Source organism: Haliotis rubra, unplaced genomic scaffold (assembly GCF_003918875.1).
Source record: "Haliotis rubra isolate DU_JTF1 unplaced genomic scaffold, ASM391887v1 Scf325, whole genome shotgun sequence".
Lineage (NCBI taxonomy): Eukaryota > Metazoa > Mollusca > Gastropoda > Lepetellida > Haliotidae > Haliotis > Haliotis rubra.
In genome coordinates, this window is record NW_025766997.1 from 8098 (window position 1) to 34971 (window position 26874).

General features: G+C 38.1%; 1 protein-coding gene across 3 annotated transcripts; it reads right to left on the minus strand.

Annotated features, from left to right (window-relative positions):
- Positions 1 to 1541: 1541 nt before the first annotated feature.
- LOC124283917 lies at positions 1542 to 23333 on the minus strand. 3 transcript variants are annotated; one of them, XM_046719953.1, is made up of 2 exons: positions 23131 to 23333; positions 1542 to 7927 (listed from the first exon to the last, which is right to left on the minus strand). In XM_046719953.1, exon 2 carries the CDS (start codon positions 7882 to 7884, stop codon positions 6265 to 6267), a length of 1620 nt encoding a protein of 539 aa, XP_046575909.1. In that variant the 5' UTR covers positions 7885 to 7927; positions 23131 to 23333; the 3' UTR covers positions 1542 to 6264. The 3 variants fall into 3 exon arrangements, with proteins under 3 accessions (XP_046575909.1, XP_046575907.1, XP_046575906.1); XM_046719951.1 differs by lacking the exon at positions 23131 to 23333 and adding an exon at positions 22584 to 22821; XM_046719950.1 differs by lacking the exon at positions 23131 to 23333 and adding an exon at positions 22440 to 22544.
- Positions 23334 to 26874: the final 3541 nt, after the last annotated feature.

Sequence of the window (26874 nt, forward strand, 5' to 3'; positions counted from 1 at the left end):
TTCAGAAACGAAATTATGTTTTGGGCAACAGGTAACAGGTTTCTAATAAAAAGTATCGAAAAGAAGATGATGTTGTGTATGCTTTTTTCCAGTGAACACTGTTCGGACAGAGACATGAAATGACTTTCTTTCACTTTTATATTTATTGTTTAGGACTTGGCAGAATCTTGTGTTGTCAACAGTCACATGTCCAGCTCTAGTCAATATCATAAATGTGTTATTATATATACATTCATCAAGGCTTCTCTGATATATTCAGCATGGTGTACTATTCGTGTAAAGGCTTCTCTGATATACTCAGCAAATGGATAGATGAGTGAGTAAACCAGGTGTCAAGACGTGTTAATGCTTCCCTGATATATTCAGCATGGTGTACATTCAAGAATAGGCTTCTCTGAATGTACTCAGTAATGGATTAGATGACTGACTACACCAGGTGTCAAGACCTGACGAGGATTCTCTCAAATAGTCAGCATGGTGTCCATTCGGTATAGGCTTCTCTGATATACTCAGCAATGGATGACTGACTACACCAGGTGTCAACACGTGTCAAGGCTTCTCTTATATAGTCAGCATGGTGTCCATTCGGGTATAGGCTTCTCTGATTTACTCAGCAATGGATGACTGACTAAACCAGGTGTCAACACGTGTCAAGGCTTCTCTTATATAGTCAGCATGGTGTCCATTCGGGTATAGGCTTCTCTGATTTACTCAGCAATGGATGACTGACTAAACCAGGTGTCAACACGTGTCAAGGCTTCTCTGACATATTCAGCAATGGAATACGGATTACATTTAGTGTCCATACGTGTTGTTGCAGAGAAGCTTGTCAGATATTTGAATAGTATTGACTGGAAGAATTGGGAACATGATGTCTTCCACACACGCATGCGCACACGCCCACACACCTTGCCCATGCAACATACGTCCGTAACAAAACAACCACGAAGTAAAGGCGGGCGTTGATGTCCAATGAATTATATGTGGCCACAGTTATGAGCAATATGTGTAAGGTTTCATAACCACATGTACACCTGTTGCTCAGTGGAGGGCACTGGCTTCACAGTGCTGTCAAACCAGGCTGTTGTTCTTCCTCCGCATTATTCGCTCAACGGCGTCGTCATTTCACGTTTACAGCCGTCAATTAACGATATTTGCAATATCACGTAGCAATCATCCCATTTGATGGCTTGTGGTTTTCGCAATGTACACACCAGTGAAGGGAACATAAATGGCAACATCTTGACATAAAACACTTCAACCTCGGCTCCGTTTTCAAGCGTTAGCTAGGTCCCACAATACACGTGTAAAATGCATTTTGTCACGTGAGTAAATTGACTCAAATACCCAAAAGAAAGGCACTTTCAAGACAATTAATGTTTCCTTATTGGTGCATGAGATGTAAGATAATAGCACGCTGAACGAATAATAACGCATTGTACTCAAATGGGGAACAAAAATAAAGTCCTCGATCTGGAAAAGACCTCATACATCACTTGTCAGCTCTTGCTCCAGAAATAAGTAAGAACAGAACAGGTACGTGGACGACAAAAATATTTTATTTGCGCGACCAAATGATGAGATGGGTAAACGCATGTGAAGTGTATTTGTACTCGAGGTAGATAGAAGACATAGCTCCCTGAAAGGGAGGGGCTTAGACAGGCAAACCCCATGTGCTCAATACACACCAGGATAAACTTACATGTTTGGACTACCTACATAAAGGTAAAGTTATATACAAACATAAAGGTAGGAATTATCTAAGATAATTGGTACACTGCTGTGAAAGGTCATCCCTAACATCAGCTGGTCACCAACACTACTTTTTAAATGTCCAAGATAACGTTGTTCGCTAACTTTGGAATGAAATCATTCTTTTTTAAATAAATTAGACCGATTTGCAGAAACAAACCAATGAGGTGATTTGTGTTACACAATGTCAATAATATCAATATTTAACAAATATTTTAGTTAATAGCAAGATTACCCGTCTCACAAATATATAATATAGATAACACAGCATGAAAATATGAATTTCCAATGAAATGAAAACAGTTGGAAAAAGGCGGCAACCTGAAACGTTGTATGATTCCAGAATATTTCCACTCGATTTCCTTATAGGAAAATCCACCTCTTCTGTGAATACAAGTAACATACCTATCAAAATATGGCAAATTCTGAACAGAGAGCACGTCTTATTCATATATGAACCCGTTTTGTAGATCATTATACATATTTACTCTACTTTGACATAAAGAAATAAACCATCAATACAGAAACTACATTCTACTGGAGATGTAATAATTCACACACGTCTAGCTGAACCTAATTACACAAATCACGACATACATGCATATGAAATATGAATGTAAATTAGGCAAAAACATCTGATCAATTATATGACAAAACACTACAACTATGCAAGCAAGTTTCTTTTCAAAGCTGACTGTTATATTACGACCGTAACGAGCTACATTTTCTATCATACATTGTCTTAGTAATTGTCCAGCATTTGTATTGTAATCTGTCAATGTAAAAATTGTTGAAAGAAGAATTCCATTGCTGACTTTGTCAAACAGGAATAAACAAAAACATAGATGGCAATTAAAACATGATATTATTTGTGGTATATTTATAAAAAATAAAAGAATTAGTTTGGATTTTTTTGTAAAAACGAACACCCGAGTAGCACTGTAGCTAAGCTAAAAACATTAACAATCAGTATGTCTCACAAATATAGTACTATTACCATGCATTTAACAATCAAATGACAAAAACCTATCAGGAAATAGTTTACTTTAACAACCATGTTCACGGAGCAAAATGTTCTAAACAATATATTTCCACTCATATTACTCCAGAAGAATGCATGACCACAATTCCATATGATATTTTGAACGAATGTTTATGTATATAGCACTTTCTAAAATGGAAACAATAAATTCGTAAAATAGTAACCGCAATCGTCACATACCACACGCAACATGATGTTAGCATCCACAATATGTCACTACCTTACTTTTCAAATCATGGTAGACAATGATAAATCTCATTGATTAAGATATCATATGGAAGAAAATAATATGACACTTGGAATTTGAACTAGGAGAACGATGCACGCTCCCATCCAGGCACTAAGAGATGACGCGATCTATGGCACCAGAGTAAAAACGAAACAGCACTTAAAATGCAAATTAAGGCAACGATAACCCAAATCATTACAGATGGAACGTATGTATATGCTAAAAGAACAAAACCTGATTTGAGGTCGTCTACCACTTCAACAACGGCATATTGAAACCCACAAGGCATTTTGTATTGAGTCGCTCATAAAGGCATGTATGTTCACATGCACAAAACATGTACGTGTTTACCAGAAAACAGAGAAACACGTCTACAGTCAATAGGAACACGCAACTGAAATTACCAGGAACTAAATATCTTGAACATAATGTGATACCACCTTCCTGGTCAGGAATTATCTAATGCATTGATGTGGAAGCTGAATAAATGTCCTGGATAGCATACATTCCAGTTTTGCAGTTTCCTTATGTGCTTACTTGATAGAAAACAAACAGAAAGGTCTCCTGATAATAACGGTCGAATGGAATAAAATCAGACTGATATTTAAGCATGGGTAGTGAATGTATATAAAACAAGCTTTCTTAAATATCAAATTCAACAATATCTGTAAAAGGAGACATTACAAATAACAAAACATTTGCTTTAAGAAGGCATAACTATGTATAAATTTGCACCACAGTTGCCAGGAGTCCTCCATACCGGAGTAAGTAAGAGGTAAAAAATAATAAAGTGAGATAATGTGCTTGCTATGTACAAATTGGCCTTCTTTGGTTCTCAACCATTCTATCTTTAGCATGACATGATACTGTGGATTAATTTCAAATATTTGCTTGAATCAAGATGTTTTGAAATTATGAATGTCCAAATCGTGATAAATAAGATTACATTTCTTGGAAATGACAACGATTGAGAACCATGAATGTCTGACCTGAACAGTGAAAAACATACAGTGAAGAAACATTTGAAACACAAATATGTTTGGGCTATGAGTTACGCAGGGGAGACGTGGAGAAATCAATATTTCAGCTTATTAACAGTTACTAACTACGTCGGGATATTTGTAGCATAGATACATGAATAATCTTTCGATATTAGTGCCAAAATAACATTGTACATACAGACGGATTGATCGGACAGACAATGGTTTATCTCTCGTAAATAATATGATTTACGTTTAATTTATGAAGAAACTGAAATGAGAACAGATAGTTCCACATACTGTCATTTAGTATTATTTTTGTAACAACTCTTCTTTTCTAATCGTTTTGTTTCGATGCTATATTTAATACTACCTCACAAATGATGTTACGTAGTTGTGGTGAACTGATTTAATGCCCGTTGATGTAAATTATGTCTACGTGTGTCTGGGACATTCTTGGTGCTCATAGGAACACTTATTTATGATACAATCGCAACTATTACTAGCTTCTCCATAATTATTAAACATGCCTTAAACTACTGGCAACTTGAGAGATCGTCCCCGATGGTATCTGCTGCTGCAGAACACTAATCTGAACGAGAACAGGTGTTTTTAGTTGGCATTGACCATAAGCTATCCATCTGCCATGCCCAGCATAACCGTAAACAGTTCCGTATATTAAATGAGGTAGTTTTTAATATGAAAACAATAACAACATATGAAAGTATCTTGAAAACAAAACAAAATATTCATCTGGGTTAGCCCTGCATTCTTTTGAATCGTGGGGATGGGAATGAATATTTTTCCAAGTTTCACTGAAATTGGAACATCATTCCTTTGTAGGTTTGTTTCTGAGATGAAACAATTGACTCGAGTGGATGATTAAATATGCTGAAATATGTTCCCTGTGCATGTACTGACGCCTTGAATATTACGTAGGTTCCTTATATTCATGCCAAAGTACTAAACCTTCCACTGAAGACGTGATGCATACGATACACACATAATTGTCCCATCATTACCAGACTATCCGACAAATACACGTTACATCAAACAGGAAACAAAAATAACCCATGGTTGTGGATTGGTCAAAACATGACACACGATACAGATATGAAACCTGAGTTATCCATACGCGAGAAATATTGTACAAAGGTTAATGCAATAGTTGCACAGACGCCACCCGTGTTTGGTAAACAATGCCTGGTGTGAAAGAGGTAGCAAAATATGTTTTAAAATGCTTTCATCTGAGATTTCTTCCGTGTGTTGTGTTCTGTTCAAGATCTTTTGAAAGATACTTTTTATGTCTGAGACACAGATTATGTAATGTCGTTTTCATTATGAATCCAATGTTGATATTGTATTGTACCACTTGGGAGGTCTCGTCTTTGATCAATAAATAACCAACTAGGCAGGCGTATTACCTGATTAATTACATATATATCGACAACCTTAAACAACGATTCCAAATGGTTATTTTGGCGATGAACCATCTACCTGAATATGATTAATTATGGCATATGAACATAAACATCTATGTATATATTTGTGCATTACCAGTTGCCATATCCTATCGACACATTTGCCAAGACACACTCAACGATGAAGGGGCAATACATAATACACTGTTTCAACTGACTACTCGCCTAGAACAAAGACAGAAAAGATGTTTAAGAATCTAGTGATCCAACCCACCAATGATACAGTCGTGTGAAAACTATCGATAAATATATTTCTAATAACCTGATTTAAGTCCAATGTCAGTGAATATTTGGATTACCCCTTCATCAAATACCGTTATTATCGCAGTGCAACATACATGTGAATACACTTCAAAGCACAATGTAGATGTAACACTTTTTTCCTGAGAAATCGGGGACCTGATTTGTGGAGCCCTGTTTTCAGGAACAGAGGACACCATAAGTTCACAAGCTTCTACACAGCTTCGTAGTTCATAACAATGTCATTGAAGTTGAGCATAACGGACCTGGGAGTGACGACACGGACATTTTCAGCTCCAGAGCACAGCTGAATTCACAGGTACTTCCAAACGGAATTTGAAGTTCGCACCTCGGACCTTTAGGATTCCAAGGAACAGGATGTTAGTCATGTCCAAGTTCAAAATACACAGACACGTTCACATACCAAAAAGGGCGTGCATACAGGAGTTGCTGGTGACAACGGCTCATGGTGCTCAGGTAGAACTGTCACAACGATTTTGAAGCGCAAGAAATGCTCAATGTTGATTGAATATAAGTTGTTTAAGAGCTTGATGAAGTGTCCGGTGGATTAGTGGGGTGTTGTTGTTTAATTACATGTTCCACCTTTTTCTTTTCAATAAGATCCCTGAGCTGTTTCACTTCTTCTGTCAATCCGTCCATTTCATCCCTGAGCTTGTTGTTTTCTCCTTCGAGGTAATCTGATTTGGCTTCACGAAGTCTTGTTAGAGCCTTTCGGTTTTCACGACATTTTCGTGCAGCTTCGTTGTTGCGGCGGCGTCTCTCCAGATATTTTGGATCAAGCATTTTAGGATCGCCATCTCCGGAAACCGATGCTCTTCGTGCCATTCTAGAACTGTAGTCGCGAGCTTTCTTAACAAGAGGTAGCGGGTTTGCTTGAGCCAGAGCTATTTCCGAAAGTTGAGCGAGGCCATCCATGTACGGATGCGTGGAATATGGTGAAGAATTGCTAGATGGCGTGTAGAACTCTTTGTGTCTAAGCTTTAAAGGTAATGTTGTCGGGGGGCTTCTGGAATCAGCAGAGTAATGCATGCGGTTGGGTAACATCATATCTTTGCCAGTCGTGTTGACTGTGAGTTGGAGAGGTTCGTCCATGGCATCATCACTTGTGTAGCTGTTGCTGTTGGAATCCATCCATGTATCGGCCTGAGAATCCTGATCATGCAAATGATGTTGATATTCCCCTCTGATCGGCATCTCTGGAGAATGTGGAGGAGCAGTAGCAGATGGACCGCTCATACAAGCATTGATGGGCCTGTCTCTTTCTTCGCCGGGCTCCTTCTTTACAGCAACCTGGTGATATAGAGAAGCTGATCGTGATGCTACTGTTGATGCTGGGACTGGATCTTGAGGCTCGGAATTCATTCGTTCATCTGACCTAGCTCTATAGGGGTTCATTTCGTGATTCATTCTACTGTGAGCTTCAGACGATGGCATGAGGTAGTAAGGGAACGCTGCACCATTGGTGTATGGTATGCCCTGTACAGGAACAGACATGGGAACTGCCCCAGCCACTGCAAGCAACGGCGGGGGCGAAGTATATATGGTTGCCTGACTCAGAGCGTCAGGATGAGGAGCATGAGGTTTGGTTGTCACATTTTCTCCGGGTCGTGCAAGAGGAACCATTCCTGGTGGTGGAGCAGACGTTACCGAGGTATCGGATTGTTCGTCATCCGACAGGGTAAAACATTTGTCCAGTGGAACCCCGAACTTCTTTTTTACTGCAATGAGTTCCTTCCTGAGTAAACGGTTCTCATCATTAAGGTCACATATCTTGTTCTCCAGTGCAAAATCGTGCAAACGGCGTTTCTCGCGAGATCGACGAGCAGCCTCGTTGTTTTTCCGACGTTTCTCCCAATAGCAGTTGTCTTTCCTATTTTCTGGAATGAACTCTCTCTGTTTCCTTGAAGGTATATAGGATTTGTCCGTGTTAGGGCTCCCAGGTGAACTCGACAAATAATCTTCACTCCTACTTTGGAAATCATTATGGTGCATGCTTGACATATGAGGTAAACTTTGACCGTTGTATTGTGAGGTAGCCGTGTCATCCGCATTCGTGTTATTACCACTGAAGTCTTGTTCTGAAGGTGAGGTAGACATTCTTGGTTGCTTGTGACGGGCTTCACCCTCCGTGTACATCATCAACCCCAGTTCAACCAGCTTTCTTTCACGAAAAGGCCCAAACCTGCAAAAACGAAACATGCCTCTTTAGGAAATAATACACCACAGCAAAAATATGTATGCCTACATCAATATTCATAACACAAAAAAGGAACTTGAATGAAGAATATTTAATCTGAGTAGAGATTTGCCATTCAACATACTCCATCATTATTACAGACCCTCTCAAACGATGCTGAAGGCATAACACGTGGGGTGTTGTTTGTGTGAGAAGATCCTTCTCTGGGTCATTTGTGATTCGTTTCTTCTAAACAAATATGTCCACTGTGTCTAAGACACTGACAGAATGAGCGATGTCAACGGATATAGGACACCCGAATTGCATTATACCAACAACCATGTAATTGTCTTTTGTTCCCCGGAGCCATATGTTTTACTCACCATAAAATACAAAGTGTTTAATGTATATAGGCTGCGGCGGGCAGTGTTACCGTCAATGTGCTACTGCAATAAGTTGCTATGCAGAAAGACAATGTATCATATGAGAACAATCCTCAACAGATGTTGCCAAAAATCAGTATATCAGATTTTTATTGTGATTTTCAGATATATTCCTTAAATAACCACGCAAAAATATAACTATTATTCGATTGGTGAGTGTGTGTGTGTGTGGTGGGGACAGTTGGGAGCTCGGATGTTTGACCTCGTGTAGTGTTATTTATCATAATAAGGCTTGCAGCCTATATATTACCTTTCAAAAGACAGACAAATGTTCTTGTTGCTCAAATGCTATACATTTTTAATAAGTTACTTTTCAAAGCCCTGTTACACCCACTCACTCACTCACTCTTGAAATGAACATAAATGCAATCCATTAAAAACCCAATGCACCACAATGATGACACTGATTTCATAATGTGTTCTCTGTTTTCTAGATGATGGCGTTGAATGAATAACAAGTTGGCTGGTCAATAACACCGTATTGAAATGCAATTTCAACATCCAGTAATAATACTACTGAGTGAACGGGATGTTTATATAACGATGTTTCGTCACAGTAGTTACATAAACTGATCCGGAATCGGAACTGCGCAGGAATTCTTAGGAGCACAATAGGCATTTACACACAATACGGGCGGCCGTCTTTCATGCTGCTTGCATTCAACTATCCATTGATTCACCTGAAGATGTGTAAAAAATGTACGTCTATGTCAAAAAGCTATATAATCCATTGTATTAACTATTGAAACCATTTACATCAAACTCCTGGTGACCAAAGCAGCGATCGTTAACTGAGGTTTGTTATTGTTCGTCAAATTCTATTCCCCGTTTCCTTGCTCGCTGGGCAGTGCGGCTATCTCACACTACCATCGATCGACCTAGCAGCGCTATCAAGGTGAAGGACATCCTGCTGTTACTCCGTTCCATAATGCCACTTTGAGGGCCTCCACCGGTAAAAAAAAATATGCATGAAGAAAGCCCCCGTAAGCTCATTAAAACGTCACGCACCAAAAACTGACGCTTTGCGGAGATATAAAAAAAACTCAAAATGTAATCATTATGCAAGCTGCAAGATGAGAAAGGTCTGATTACTAACTGGTATAAATGTCAGTTTAGGCTTCTCCCCCTCGTTTTGACCCCGCTCTTATGCGCTGTGACTCAAACTGTTTACGTCAAAAGCGGTCACGGCGACCTGTTCTGGGTTTTTATGTCACAGAGTAAGCGTTGCGAAGTACTTGGCAACGTATCAAGCCCCCTTTTGGGACGATACTGGGTAATTCTGCATTACATAAACCCATTCTGCGGTGGATATTTTGGCAATTTGTTTTATATAATAACGTCTTATCAACATGGTATGTTCCACTTTAATAAATTTGCGGATTTCGGAAACTGCGCATTATTAAACATGCCTAAGGGAAGACGTAGAGATTAAACCTAACTAACTTGACAGACAGATAACTATGGACATACCTCATCCCAATACATTATTCACAGAGAAATCGAAAAATTGTGTCCGTTTATAATAAGGCAGTGTACATATCAATTGTTTGAACGTACAATATCCTTTCGTACAACACCTACAGCATAATGCACCTAACATGGCACGGTAACCAGTTACCACTATAATTGCTTATCATAGTATTTGTAATTAAACGTTCCTATTCGAATAAATAGATATACTCATACAAATCCTTGCAAAGCAATAGTGATATAAAGGCTTCATATTCCACAACACCTTATGATCTCTAAGATTATATACAGTTTCCAGCCTCTGCCAAGACAAAATCGTATGTTGTACGTATCTTTGTAGCGTATCGGTGAGTGCATATACAGAACTACACCTACATTTAGTCCCAGAAATATAGTTATATATACAAAAAATATAGTTATATATAAAAATAAAATATGGTTATACATAAAACATATAGTTATATATAAAAATAAAATATAGTAATTCATAAATAAAATATGGTTATACATAAATAAAATATGGTTATACATAAAAAATATATATAGTTATATATAAAAATAAAAACAATATATTTGTCAACAAAACAAATCTAAATGAAGCCCAGAAAAGTGCTTATTTTCTGGAGCTGAAATAATCCAGACTTGCCAAATTATTCCAGACTTGAGCTGGACTCAAGTTCTTTTCAGTATCTAGGGTCAGGAAGACAGACTAATACAGACTTAAGGAATGAGGACACTTTTTATGGATATACAATTTCTTTCTTCTGTACAGGCGACATTTCGACATAGATTCTAATGTCGTTGCGATTCTAATGCTTGACAACGGTATAAATGTCAGTTTAGGCTTGTATTGTATTGCATTTCCATAACAGAAATTGTCCTTATTCTTCATCTTCTCAACTTCTAGAATGTAAATCAAAGAAGTAATACAGACTTACCATCAAACATTATCTCTACTCAAACATACAGTTTCACGACTCAAAGTAGTGATGTATTGAGTACCAACATTGACACATACATAAATATATCGCCTGACTTATGTTGACAATTTACATGGTATCTAATGCAAGACAGAGCTGATTTGAATGGAGATCTCAGGGTCACGTCGAGCTATTGACCACTAGTTTCCAAGTTTCACCAGATGGACCAGATTCGTGTATACACGTGGATCAAGGTGGGTCACTGTGGTGCAGCGAACATACCATTAATCGGGTGAAATTAGACGTTCTAATTTCTAGGGTTTGGTACCCGCCCCACACTAAGGAAGTGACTTTGTCCGATATAAAATAGTTTGGTTCACCCAATACAGACTGGCTGCCCAGGAGGGTGAGATATGACTATTAACTTTACAGTCAGATTGGGTTGAATACTCCTCAGTGAGTTGAGAATGAAAATCGAATTACGTTGATCCATCGGCCAGGTAATAATACTACTGCATAGTTTAGTGTGTGGATTTGGCGCATAATAAATACGTACATTATTATCCGCGCCCATCTTAATGCAGCTGTCACACATTGGCATTTATTCAATAACATAAAGTTGTTATGTTTACAACATCGCACCGGAAACTAAGATATGCGCATATCTACAACTTGTTTACAACGCTTCTGGCCTCCATTTCACACGTCCAGTATGTGTGAATGCCCCTCAGTGCGAGGCGTGTACTCGCCTTGGATGTGCGCACGGATAGGAGATATTGAATTCTGAACAACAACAAACCAACACAAGCTGAGACGTGAACGTTTCAACGCTTCAATAACATAAACAATTCAGAGGTTTCGCTGTACGTAAAGGTTATTTACACAAATTTACCCAAAGAGGTATATCTGTTGGGCTTCGAGCATATCTATTGACAGATGATGAAGACTGTCTTTTTCAGTATACTATTTCGAAGTGTGTTTTTGTTGATTTTTGTAAGATTTGTCGTGTTTGTACGTGTTTGCATCGAGAAAAACGTTAACATTAAGTGAGTGAGTTTAGTTTTACGCCTCTTTTAGCAATCTTTCAGAAATACCACGGCGGGGGACACCAGAAATGGTCTTCACACATTGTACCAGTGGTTGGGAATTGAACCCCGGTCTTCAGCAGGACGAGCGAACGGTTTAACCACTAGGCTGCCCCACCGCCCAATTGACTTCCATCATGAGCAATACATGCATACTAACACGCCTACCTTGACCCAAAGAATTATTGTTCGTAGAAAAGTGTATTCATTAGGCTATGCATCAAATACATGGGCAATATACCCCACACACCACCACCACCACCTCTTTCACCAGGGTGTACAACGTGTGTCAGCATCCGGTGACATTTAATATAGAAATGACCGGTTGTTATTTCGCAAACAGCTGTCTTAATACAGGAACCAAATTGTACTTTCCACATTGGTTAATGTGTTCATTAGAAGCGTCTATGAAAGATGACAAAGTATGCACATAACCTCTCTGATTTCAATTTGATTTGTCTACCCAAACACGACACTAATTCGGGTGATCTTATTCCAACACATTCTCGCGCTTATTGAAGCATCGTAACTACCAATGCCCATATGTAATGACACCTAGGATATTGTTAACGTGAACACAGACAGGCTTAGTTCAGCGTTGTGTGAAACCGCCTGGGTTTTGTAGGATATGAATGGCGCTTATTATCGGGGTCTGAATGATTAAATGTTCCTTAATAATCTGCCCCAACCAATAGTATATGTTGGGCTTGTTTTGAGTGATTTCTTCTCTTTTTGCATTTTTTTGCAAATAAAGTATTTCCTTTTCAAATAAGAAAGTATTTTGTATTTAATAATACGTTAGGGTCTCATTGGTCATTCATTTAGGCATTTTACACGCCCACCAGGAATATCTTTTACGTTTTATCCTGTTAAAACTATTTTCTCTACGGGTTTCCGCCAAGTATGATTTGTCTAGGATCTTATGGTTATGAAATAGCTACTTTGCTCATGACATCCCTGATATACGTATATCATTCATCCAACTTTTTGTGCTGAACATTGCCTTAACGAACTTTTTGTGCTGAACATTGCATTAACGAACTTTTTGTGCTGAACATTGCATTAACGTAACGTGTGATGCTCTGTGATCTTATCATTTCCTTAATCGAGAAATAATACTTGTCATATTGCATCTTTAGTTTCCAAAACATAACATCACAAACCATTCACCACGAAATGGAAAATGTAATCGTAAATAATGATAACTATAACGAAATAATAATCTCATAAGCAACCTTAGCTTGGATGAACAGACTTAGCATAATGGAACGGGAAGGTGCATGAAAGATAGACTTGAAGACCACATATGACAGTAATTTCATTTTGTTTCAATTTGGCAGAAAGCTGATACACGCATTGTAACGGATATAGCCTTATTAACAATAAGAATAACTATCGAAAACATTAAAAAGATTTGACATGGAGTTAACTGATTCCACGCACACATTCGCCGCGAAAAGAAAACGGGTGAACTTGTCACCTGCAGTAAGAGTTGTTCAATGATAAGATGACAGAACATACCTGGAGTAACATACAAACAGATCACATCTCACCAGGGTATTTTCAATGGATTGATCTGTTATCCCACAATAATAGACATGCCTGCCTAAACCCATACAGAGAGTAGGAGAGACAGCTCTAAGAGCAATGCAACTTTTTCTTGGGTTTGAGAATTTCATAAAACATTTCATTTCATATCATTTTCACGATAACAAGCATTCATGCAAATGAACTTTATATTTGATTAAAATGTTAACACTATTTTCACTACGTGTTTCCTCCTTGCATGACTTGTCTTATGTTCATAAGTAACTACTTTGTTCGCGATATCTCCTGTAATGCAAGACATAAGAAACAGGAAATTGTTGAAAGGATACATAAAAAAGATGACAAGTGTTTTTTAGGGTACGAGATGGGATGTTAACAATAATAAATGAGTTCTGAGCTACCGTTAGTATTTGCGAGTCGATTGCATATTGTAACATCAAAGCATATCTGTGGCATTGCTGGTCACCATTAAATTAGATATAAAATAGACAAAAAGTGTCGCGTTACATACCGACAGGTTGGTCAACATTAACCCTACGAAATATAAAAAACACTGGTTGAAAACATACAGATGATTCATCTTTTTTCACGTGTGGTACAAACAAGTATTACCTTGTCGTCCGATTACTACAACTGCGCACATCTCTACCTTGTTTTCGTAAATTGGAATTTCCAGTTTGCCACATAAACAGGATGGGTTTAACATGTTACAGAAGCTGGAGTACTTCACAGAAACTGCAGAGTTAAAGCAGTAGGATACACGAGTTTGTTCATGGTACTGACGTTTTCTATTTACAATTATTACTACAAAAGCACACGTTTTATCACATATGAATACTTCATCAGACAAAGAGACAATGATATTCATTAAACGTGTTCAATACTTATCATATATAATTAATCGTAGTAGTTTAATTAATATCAGAAGGAAAATATTATACAAAGTTCACCGAAGCATAATAATACGTACGGGAGGCACGAGTCATCAATATGCAAATGCTGATGTTGATCACATACATTTGGAGGTGTTCATAGTGTTGGATCGCTGAGCGTACATGTTTCCAGAATACTAATTGTGTAACAAGGAAACACTTGCCACATGCTGGCGGTGTAAATTTGCATTGTCATTTTGCCAGCATTTCACGTACACGTATCGTAGGTGATCATGATATATGCACTTATGGAAGATTACCTGTTGATGCCAAGCGTGAGCATATGTTTAGTTGGCGATTTAAAAGTGACATCACGTTCTGTATTTAAATACACCAAATATCCCATCCCGACCCATGCTACTCTGGCATTATATATACGTATTTTCACCCAGTCAACCTTGTTCTGACGTGACCTGTTAAGGTGACGTAAAACCATGCTCATCACTTTACGGTTCAAACTTTGTAATTATACAACACATACAATAGGCTACTGGCGACATAAGATTATATATCTAATTGTGCCATTATCATTACGATTATAATTAAGTAAATTACTGATTGAAATAAATAAATGAAGCAAAAAGAGTTCAGATGACCCTGGCAGGTAAGGTAAGGCTCATAACCACCACATGTTACCTTGTCCTCTACACCCTTTTTCAAATATTATTATTATTGTCATAATAGTATTCACCATTGTGCCCCCAGGCTTACCACAGGTGTTTCATCATCAAATAATAGATTTCAATATCTGTTTTGCAACAACATCTATTTTCGATATATTATGTGCATATTTATTCATAATAAAGTAATATATAACCGTTATAAAAGTACAGTTATCAAATAATATACACATTTGTGGAGCCTATTACACCCAATAAAACGATACACATATATCGATCGATGTGCCCAGATAGTGGATCTGGGTGATGGTGATTTATCAATGGCACAATCTAAACATGGAAGGTTAATTTACAAGTGCTCCGTAATGTTCAGCAAATAATCGAATAACAGTAACAGGTGGGTGATCAATTAGATGGCAAAGCTGTTGTCATTCATTCACCTGACAAGTTTACCAGTTTTTCCGGTTTTCGATTCTGGAATGGTGTAGATGTAATTAGGTTGTGATAACTGACTTGAGGCATGGACTGAATGGTGAGTTTAATTTTACGCCGCTTTTAGCAATATTCCAGCAATATCACGGCGGGGGACACCAGAAATGGGCTTCACACATTGTACCCATGTGAGGAATCGAACCCGGGTCTTCGGCGTGATGGGCGAACGCATTAACCACTAGGCTACCCCATTGCCCCAATCAGCATTTAATGTTTGAACCCCGTGTTAATGTCAACATGCATATGTTAACTATCAGTAAATTGTCACTGAACTTTCTACACTCGTGACTCAATATACCTTATCACTGGGATAGAATTGTGCAATCTTGTGTAGACACCAGGCAGACCAGAGGCGACTTACTCCATCGGGTCGTCAAGCTTGGTTGATCCCAATTGCGCAGATCGATGTCCAAGATACCAATCACTAATTCACTAGGCTGCCTGGTCGATTATTAATAGTTAATATTAGTCAATTATATTAGTTTTGCAAACTAACACTGGCCCAAACCAACACAATGATCATTAGTTGGAGGCTTAATATTTCATGAAAACAGAACTTTCTCGACTGAACGATAATTCAAATTTGGAATATTTATTTGAAAAATGCATTGGTTTGAGATTTCCGCCCACGTTCTCACATTCAGGTACCTGGTATATCACTGAATACCCACGCACCGACATTTCATGAAGTGAATAATATTCCATGATGCTAATATTCTGTAACAGCTGGGCAAAAAATACAGCATCTGTGCATTGTGTATGGCTTACTTTTATATCCAACAGAACAAAAATAAGCAAAAACTGAACGGTAAAATACTCATAACGCAATAGGGAAACTAGGACGTTTTCCCAAGTATATATTTCCGGAAAAAGATACAATTTCTACAACTTGGTAGATTTCTGATGATATTCTTTACAAGTCGGCATGTATCTTCAGGCACACGGGGGAGAGATGCAACTGATCATGGCCCCGTTCCACAAGGCTTCGACTGTGTTAAACCCTTGTCAATCAGTGGGGGACACAATAGTCTTAATGCTAAAGTCACTTTGTGGAATATGGTCCCGACACCCGTTTCACAATCTTAACGCAACGGCTATCTTAAGCCAATGGTAAAGATTAGATTTACACTCATCTTACTTCTAAGATCTTTGTGGGTCACTGCCAAGGTATTCGACGTTTGTACCACTGTGATGAAACACACTAGCACGTTAAGGGCGGTGGGGTAGCCGTGTGGTTAAATCGTTCGCTCTTCACGCCGAAGACCCGGGTTCGATTCCCCACATGGGTACAATGTGTGGAGCCCATTTCTGGTGTCCCCCGCCGTGATATTACTCGAATATTGCTAAAAAGCGGCGTAAAACCCAACTCACTCACAAGCACATAATAATGCTGACAAACAGAGGATACAAACCAGAGAACATATAAGATTCGAACCACCGATCATAAGATCCTGGTACGCCAACGGGACGTTATTCTCTTGCACTCGAAAGTTTTCAAAAGCTAGTATATCAAGGAGACAGGCGGTGGTTGATATGGTTCGGTGTAGGTTGTGTCCAAACGTGGGCTTCGATGGTGTTAATACAGTGTTACACAACACCTGTTTTCGCTTATCGATATTCGAGGACAAGGGGCAGTAAAACACCATCACAATGTGAATTTCGTTCAATGAACGTAGTACACCAACGGTTAATGAACCCCGATAAACATTTTCGTTCCTTATTCCTCATGGCGTAAGGAAATAGCGCATGTATTGAAATCTCCATTTTGCTTGTTTGAACTTGAATAAGAGATGAATTGAATTTAACTTTGAAAAGAGCATACATAATATATTCAAATTGATTCGATCCTGGAGACACACATAATAGTGCATATGGGCCATATGTGGTCAGGTCAACAGCTTGGGAAGCCATAAAGTCATGAAGACTTTATCCTTATGATTTTGTTATCGATCGTGTCATGAGCATAATCTATGTTTTATGTAATCGAAACCCGGGGGACATTTAATAATAAGTCGACCTCGTTTGCATGTGGTGTTGGTGTGATTCTCCCAATCTTCGTCTTCCTTTGCTGAGTAATGCACTCTAAAAAGCTAGTTCATTCCGCATGAAAACCCCTCGTTTCTTTAGAAATATAAAGTTGAACACTGACAAAAAGAGTTATACAATAGTTTAGTTTACAAAATCAGCGTGCGTAACCGTGGGAGCGATTAGTTGCCCGTGACACGTTACGGTGTCACTAAGGCACGCATACTTATATTACAGAAACAAAATCTGCTAATATTTTATGCATTTTGTCACTAAGTACATTTTATTTGTTGTTGTACTGTTGTTGTTTTTAAGAAGGAAACATCAAATGTTTCATTTTATTGAACACAAGGTCTGAAGACCTATCAAAAATACTTTATTCCATCAGTACAAGGGATATAATGTGAGATACAGCTGTAAAATAGCACGCAAAAAAACGTTTCCATAGGTACTGATTCTAGTAATGGAAGGATAACGTTGATAGTCGGATTTGGTTCTCAAAAGGGGATTTGTCGGCGAAATCAATAGTCGTGTAGCTGGAGTAAACGCGAATCAAATGGTACTTATTGATTTTCTTAGCTAACCCCATGGCTCTGTGACAATATGTGTATGACACTATATTTATTTGATCTTATTTTCCAGTCATGCATGACAGGGTACTAAAACTTGTTCTATGATTTATTCCTCCGTTAATGCTTCATGAGGTTTCGGTAATCTCCCAACAAGGAGTCGTAATGATCTGGCCATATCCTGCCCGTTGTGTGATAGATATTGAACAGTGCAATATTAAAATGGTAGGTATGTCCATTACGCTCTAAGTATACGTACTGTTTGAACTCCTATATTCTTTTGTGCCTCATAATTCTATCATGGCCCATCCCACCATTACATCACTCTACAAAACCCCACCATCAATAAACTACATGAACCTGCGTTAGCGCTACACAGTTCATATCTAAGTACATTTCTCAGTGATTCATCTGGTTTTTTATCATTATTATTTCATGAGTACTTTTGTATCCATTACATTGTAACTAAACCACTGTGACTTCAACGTGATCAATATTAATTTACTATCCCATACTAAACGATAGAATTAAAACAAAGATGTTGATAATTAATGACAATACCTCTCGCGTATGTAAGTTTAATCCAAAATCAAGCTCGGATAACAGCGAACCTCTTATTCAAACGTCTCCACTGCCTCCATTGACGACCTTGGAACTAAACAGTACAAGAATGTACAATAATGACAATTAGTATCTATAAGTGTCATTATATTTATTATATAGGGATTATATTTTTAAAGCTTGCATTCATCACAGCGATAGCTATAGAATGTTCGCTAAATGTATAATACGTATCACCTTTGACCGTGAGGTAATTTCTGCACATTATAAAAATGGAATAACCCATAACATTTCTTTGTGTTAAGATATGCATTCATGCCATAATGTAACAGTACCGTTTACCATAATAATCTTTATCAATGTATTTTCTTAGACTCCTATGACATCGTTCTGTACATCTCTTTTCATACCATACATATTCATGAGGAAATTGTGTAAAATTATTGTTCAAAGCTTCGGGGTGGTTCTATTTAACAATTTCACACATATGGAGATCGTATATTATTTGTCAAATTGTTATCGGAATATTTCAACCAATACTAAGACAATCGGCACTCATTCAAGCGGCGTACCCAGTTTTCGTGACTAGGACAGGCATGTATTTATATCAGAATACGTTGCGTAAACACCACTTAAATAAAGATAACAAAGACAACAAACACTTAGTACCCACGCTGGGACATGAATATGTGTGCACCGTCACTGGTACGTCTTGCGAAGTGATTGGGCCATTGAAGTTGAAACTTAAGAACTGACTCTCAAGAAACAATGGTTATCGTGATTCGATTTCTTCACTTGTGACATGAAACGTTTTGTGAGTGTGTTACTTTCTTCCTGCGCCCGAGTAATGAGACTCTGGTTACATGTTCAAACTACACATTATACGTATTTCATATATGTTTACATATACATCACAATTAATTGTAAATGTACCTAACACGCATGAAATGGTTTATTCATGGGGGATAATGTTTTATATAATATGTGTAACATATACAGAGCTATTGATTATGCTGTACAAAAAAGTAGGATACGTATATTTCAAGATACACGAGAGTGGAAGTAATGTATTATAGACATTTATCATATGCTCACTTATTTCCCCATCCGTTCATTATTTGCAGGAGTAAAGTCATCTGTGAAACATATGTTTGATTCTGTAAATTACACTCAGTAATAATTCATATATACCACGTACAATGACAGCGAAAACAAGGGTGTCCAAATGACATGCTTAATAATGTATTAGACATTTAACTGATATCGTCATGAAACAGCGATCGTATTTGTTGCGGAATGTCTAGCTTACATGCACGTGAAACCTAAAGAAATAAGTAATGATATTGGTGTTGTCGACGTCACATGCTTGTGGTGGTTCTAGTTTATCAAAGTCTTCTTAACGTGAACCAGAAACTGAGTGTATTACTTGAAAACGTAGAATCCATGTTGTATTGGTCTGGTTACAAACGCAGGAAGAGCATCATTTGATTGTGAAATGAATACTCCTCATATACTCATGCCAATAATGGTTGTCACCCCCCTCCCCACCCCAACCCAACACACACCTCACACCCCCACCCCACACACCCTCTCCAATTAAAAAGATTGAAGGGGGTGACAACCATCATTGGCATGAGTATATAATTGCCTCCTTGCTACCTCTGTACGGTTTACTGATAATAGATTACACGTGAAGATAACTGCTGACATGTGGGATTCACGCAACATTACATGAACATGATAAGGCATCCCTTATGTCTTATGAACACTATCAGCAATGGATCATGCTGGTTCTCTATTACTACATTATTACAATCGTGAATATTAATGGACATGTCGAGTAAAATGACTGTTTCCTACAATCAAAACTGAATTCGTATGTTTCGTGAAATTCAAAGCCAATCTGTTCACATCTATTTACATGGGATGTGTCCATGGTATTCACGACAAACATGACATTACATATGAAATTGAACTGAGTGTTGGCCGAGAACATAGAACCTTCTTTTATATGGACAACAAGCGTAACAGTGTTGGTTACAACTTGTTCAACTAACACATACAAGTAAACGCGCGTGATCGTTATTCTAACCAAAGTCCTTTGCATGTCCCTTTTCGTAATAAGCAAATATCAGCTTTCATGTTGTGACCAGCATATCACGCTAACCATGGCTATTGCGTATGAGAGCGCCCTATCAACAAGTCATGACATGTTTTGTAATGTTTAACTTGAGATTTACTGCGACCGATTAAATAACACGTATAAGCTTGATGGCTAGATTGAAAGGATGTAATAATATTCAGGTTGCCTGAAGTAGGGCGGACGAAGTTCCACCCAACCATGAACGTGAAAAAGGTGTGCACACATTTCTGCATGTGAGAAGATCGATTGTGCTCTTTCACTGAACCATGCCTGAACGGTTGAGGGCAACAGCCGTCGACCACAGATAATCGTTGCAGTTAGTTACCTGCCCATAAATCTATAGATGTTTACTATAATGTCATTAATGTGGTTTCTCAAACAACTATTTTTGTTTGGGTATTTTCTGTTTCTTTTTTATACAAACTGGCAGACACGTTGTCCTGGGACTAGTTTTAGACTTGGGATATTATTTGTTCAGGTATATTTTAAGATTTCATACCGATGTGACAAGTACATTCTTAATAAAGTATTTCAACAGCACACATGTCAATCTCAGTGTTTATGTGAAAGGGAGGTATTTTGCACGTTACTACTGCAGTACCTGGTGAGGTATATGGGTGTGGCAAAATATTTTACATGCCATGTATTTGAACAACAATATATCAGGGACATTACCCGAATAAGAATATCAGTAAGGTTCTGAAAGACATTGACTTCAAGTTCGTAAGTTCGGATCCAGGTTAACGCGAGCGCGGGAGTGTTGACCACGATAAAGGGGTTCCATCAATTTCCTCTTGACTGAAGCTACTCGGGGTCATTGGTAGGTCACAACTTGTTTTTTACAAGGATCACTTACATTTGACAAGCGTGTCTTACCTTTGCACGCGGTCACATGTTAGGGTTTGCCGGAAACAATATTCGTTGAAACAATCACTACTTTTCATAACCGTAATCAGAAAATAAACATCACATAGTTTCTTACATATTACATTACAAATTTCGCAGGGTGTAAGTTTATTAATACAATATTGCCAGAAAGTAAAATTTGGTGTAAAAATCATTGAAGAAGAAAGGGCACTGTAAAATTGTTAATTCGAAAATGACATCAGTTGCGTATACCCAGAAATAGGTTTCTTGAATACAAATGGCCATTTTAAAAACTAAGCTGAGAGGTAAAACTATGGAAGATAACTATTCGCGCTATGCCAGTGTCCGTGAAAATGGTATGCATTCTGTCCGCATAAAATGCGACATGTGCTCCATTGCAGTTACATAAACGCACCGTTGACAGCAACCAATAGTTGTTTGCAACCAAAACCTAATTCTTTATGAAAATACCCTTTTCTGTGATTCCCAAGGCCTCTTGTGTAACAAGTGGGGTTTTTTTCTTCTTTTTCTCATTTTGGGGCATGTTATGTTGATAAGCGTTCATTTGGGACTGTCAGAGAATAATTTCATCGGTCATTACAAACGTAATATGTGAATACTTCTTTACATGTTCTAATTTCTACCAACACCATTGTTTACATCCATAATGTATTGGTATATTAAAGTCGAAACTTTCAAAACATAAAACCAAAAACAGATAATGAAGAAAATTTTCAAAAAACACGAGTGAAAATCAACAAAACAACAAATACAACAAAAGGAACGAGGTATGCAATCATCAACCAAAAAACATCGAATCAACTGAGTATAATGTATACATACCCCACATCAACAGGAACCAGTTTACGTGGTTTAGCGTTTTTCCGCTTTAAAACGGGCATTTCAATCAAGATTAACTGTGAGGAAACTGGTAAACGTTCTTGAAAACAACCATTCACAAGGCGACGGTACTACTAACTGACTTACCGATGGTGTTGCGTAAGACGGAGACACCCCCAGTCCAGCATACTTGAGTGGTTGCGTAATTGTAAGCCAAGCCTTGTGTAAGGGTGATGATAAACAAACTAAATATGTGGCAGTGCACTTATGCAACAAAAAGTGCAAGAGTGTTGCCTCATATATGTAATCACATCAACAAGATGAAGAGATGTCCACTATGCTTCGGCTACAGCAACAGTCAGTACATGTTCAATGTCCAAGCACTACTGGTTGGTGTGAGCCCCGCACGCTAATGTCTATCACTAGCTCTCAAGCTTGTGTGACCCCGATATGCGGCCATACTAAAAATAGGCCATGAGCGGGTTACGGTTAATACATGCAATCGCAGCTAATGGACACATGCTGAAACCAATAAACGTTTAGAAAGACTAAACAGACTATATAAGTAACATACCAAATGAAACTAGGGTTGAGTTTGGTCAGAAACAGGCCTTAGCCGTGATCACAGCCTATCGCGGAGGTCGATCGTGCCAATGGACACAAAGGATATCTCTGTGAAAAAAACTCTACTCACGTTTATCTTTGCCACAAGCTTATGCCGGTTGATGGACATTGTCTTGTGCATACCGAGCCTGGACAAGGACTTCAGTTACATCATTTTGACTTCATTTTGTGTCGGCCACTCGAGGTCATACTGAAAATAGTGAGTTATGTAACATGCCCGCACATATAGGCCCCGGTATACTTCAAGCCTGGTCACGTGGTACCATGAACTCACATGACCTGATAGTGCTGTATGGTGGCAACACGGGGACTGTTCAGAGAGCAACTGTATTCAAATTACCCTAGGTAATGTCCAAGGCAGCTGTGGTCAGTGATTCTCACGCTTAGATGGTCATCCGTGAGGGCTTTGTGGTAAAAATAGCCCTTGACCTGAGCGTGTCCTCAGAATACCAGGTGCTTTCGGCCACCGGTGGCTATTATTTGCTAGGTCGCTGTATGTTATATAACACGTAGTAATACTACACATGAAGCCATGATAACAAGGTTACCGGGGCTAAACAGGGTCAGCTCTTGCAAGTAGCTGATCAGTCATTAGTCCTTACAGAGCTTGTTATATGGCATGTGGTAATGCAGATAAGTTACTTAAATAAACGGAAAACAAATTACGTATGGAGAGAATTGTGATGACGCGCACAGATAATTTATAATAGCATTTGCTTTATTATTGAAGATTATCTCTTGATTGCAAATATGTTTTGCAACGATAATATATATGCAAAAATATCAATTTAAAAATCTTTATGTATACCTTTTTAAAAGAAACATGCATGCCAGATGTCACCCCCGTCAGCTGCATTGATGGTTGTGCTTTAAGTCAACTTACAATTTATGGAGTGCATCATGATACAATGAATGTGTGCGGAAAAAAATATGGCCTTGGTGATGCAATCACATACTTTTTCCTCTATATCTCGATATATGACAAAACTATAAACCATGTGATATGTTACTATCTCAATAAACAAAAGATTCAGCGAAACACGCCCACATCAGTCCCAAGACTCTTTGTTTTGCTTCTCAGCTTAGATACATTGTGCACGTTGCGATAGCACTGTAACAATTCGGTCAACAGAGGTCGTGGTGGATTTTACCATTGACCTCGTGACGTCATCACTCGTGTGAGCATGCGTGAAACTGCCGCGTTGAACTGCCATCTTGTGTCCAACAACATTGATCGAGGTTGAGTCACGAGAGCTTCACAAGCTGTGTAAAGCTCGACTGCTTCCAGAAGACTCTAAGTTTGGTTCAGTCGTATTTCTTTTTCAATCCATTTCATGCGAGCGCTGTACTTCTCTTGGCCAGGCAAATTTTGTTTACGCTCTAAAGCTCATTGAGTTTACTCGTTTAGAGGCAATTGACCTGTTACTATGGGTAACGTACCGCAGATACGGATGGGTAAAAGAGGATATGGACCAAATAGAAATATCACTGTTAAATACATAAGTCAGAATACTGCGGCTGAATGGAAATAGCTTGTGTGTTTGTCACAGCAGTAGAGAACGAATAGGTCAACGATTTTACACATTCAGCGTGTTGTTTTTCACGACTGTGTTAAGGTTTGTTTACTCAGAAAATTTACTCTGGCCGGCTGCTTGAATTTTCATACCATATGATTAACTTGTTGCAGCATGAATGTTAGACTAAGGCTTAGTCTCTGAATAAATATAATTTTGATAGTAACAAACAAGCCCATTTATATTGAAAAGGAGCCCTAGGGAGACCAGAGATTCAGGAACCTGAGGAAATCTAGACTTGCTTCATTTAGGGCTTTAGCACTGCAGAGAGGGCTTGGTAGTAGGGAAATTAATGTGGTTCAGGGACTGTGAGACAGACTACATGAATGTGAGCAAGCGGAGTATCACTGTAATCATAACTAGTTGCATCATAAAAAAACTAACAAATGTGTAGGTTGTAGTCTGTATGTCCAAACGCTATATTGTCTGCCAGATTAAATACTCTAACTAGTTCTTAGTCCGAATATTTCATATCTTAAACAACAAGAAAAAATGAAACATACAACTTTATGGATGACAACTTCTTGTTTATTGCATCTGCTCTATGCAATAATCAATAAGTTATCATTCATAAAGTTGTATGTTAAGACATACAACTTTATGGATGACAACTTATTTGTTTATTGCATATGCTCTATGCAATAATCAATAAGCTGTCATTCATAAAGTTGTATGCATCATTATTTACGCACCGACCTCCAGAATCACTATCAAACAATTAAGAAACAAATAAATCGAACCGCGATATGGCATACCGTGAATACATTGCCACAGGTGAATATACATTTGCGCAACAGTGTTAATAGAATTACCCACGCTGAATGATGGTATGAAATTATGTGCTTATTTGATGCTTAATGCGACCAACGTATTGACGAATCTGATCGCATAATATGACAGTCATAATAAATATGCCAATATGTTCGTTTAATTTCTTGTTTATAATCTCCATAACTGATGACGCAGCTGTCGGGAAGCACGTTATATCTGATATTGTACATCAAGTGCAAACCATATTTATTGTTACTTAACAAAATCATGTCCGTTTATGCAATATACATATATATGGAGTTGCATCACAATACGTGAGTGAGTATGGTTTTACGCCGCTTTTAGCATATTCCAGCAATATCACAGTGGGAGATACCAAAAATGGGCTTCATACATTGTACTCATATGGGGATTCGAACCCCGGTCTTCAGCGTGACGAGCGGGCGCTTTAACCCCTGCAGCACAATACGAGTCGCAGTAATATAGTAAACCTGTTTACAACTATACAGAAATATGTACGTCATTTCATATATATGAGGGCTGTAAGAAAAAGACGTTCCGTTTTCAGGTATTGTCCTGTAAAAATATTCTCAGATGATAGAATTAATAGTTTAACGGAGATCACAAATTGTACATTAGTATTTATAACTCAATGCATGTCGGTGGTGCACATTATTATTTTTTCGATATGTATGATTAAAGAAAAGGGATATATGTAATTATATCTACATAAATGGAATATTCTTGGGCTGACTGACTGACTGACTGAGTTTGGTTTTACGCCGCTTTTAGCAATATTCCAGCTACATCACGGTGGAGGACACCAGAAATGGGCTTCACACGGAATATTCTTGGAACAATTTGTTGACACGAAACAGCCTCCAGAGCTTAGATTATTTCTGTTTCTTTAAGGCACTGATTCAAAGTTTAAAACAACTCAATGTGCTTAAAACAGGATTTCCTATGTGAGTGAGATAAAACATATGTTCGTTTTTGATAATATATGAATGCACATTATCGATATATGAGTTTCGTGACCTTTTGCGTTTAATAGTTATTTGGGGCTGATAAAGTGAATTGCTTTATCGTATGGTTGGATCAGGATTATATCGCCTATAAATTTATCATACGTGATGACACGAATAACCTCACTGCAGACTCTCTGCTGAAACGGCCGAAGAACTGCCGTCCACTTTGGCAGAAACGAATAATTATCACTGAAGTAAGCTTTGAACAAGATTTGACGACGAACACAAAAAAATCACATTTAACGATATTTACCTTTAAAAAACGTAACCTGTATAAAATATGGCCGTGATAATATTATCCCCATACGAAGTAACCCCATATATAACTGACCTTAGAGTAAATTTCACAGCGTTGACATCAATGAACACTTTCTGTTGGAAATCATATTATCTCCTTTATGTCAGAATGACTCGAAAACTGCCACACTTTATAGACTGGAT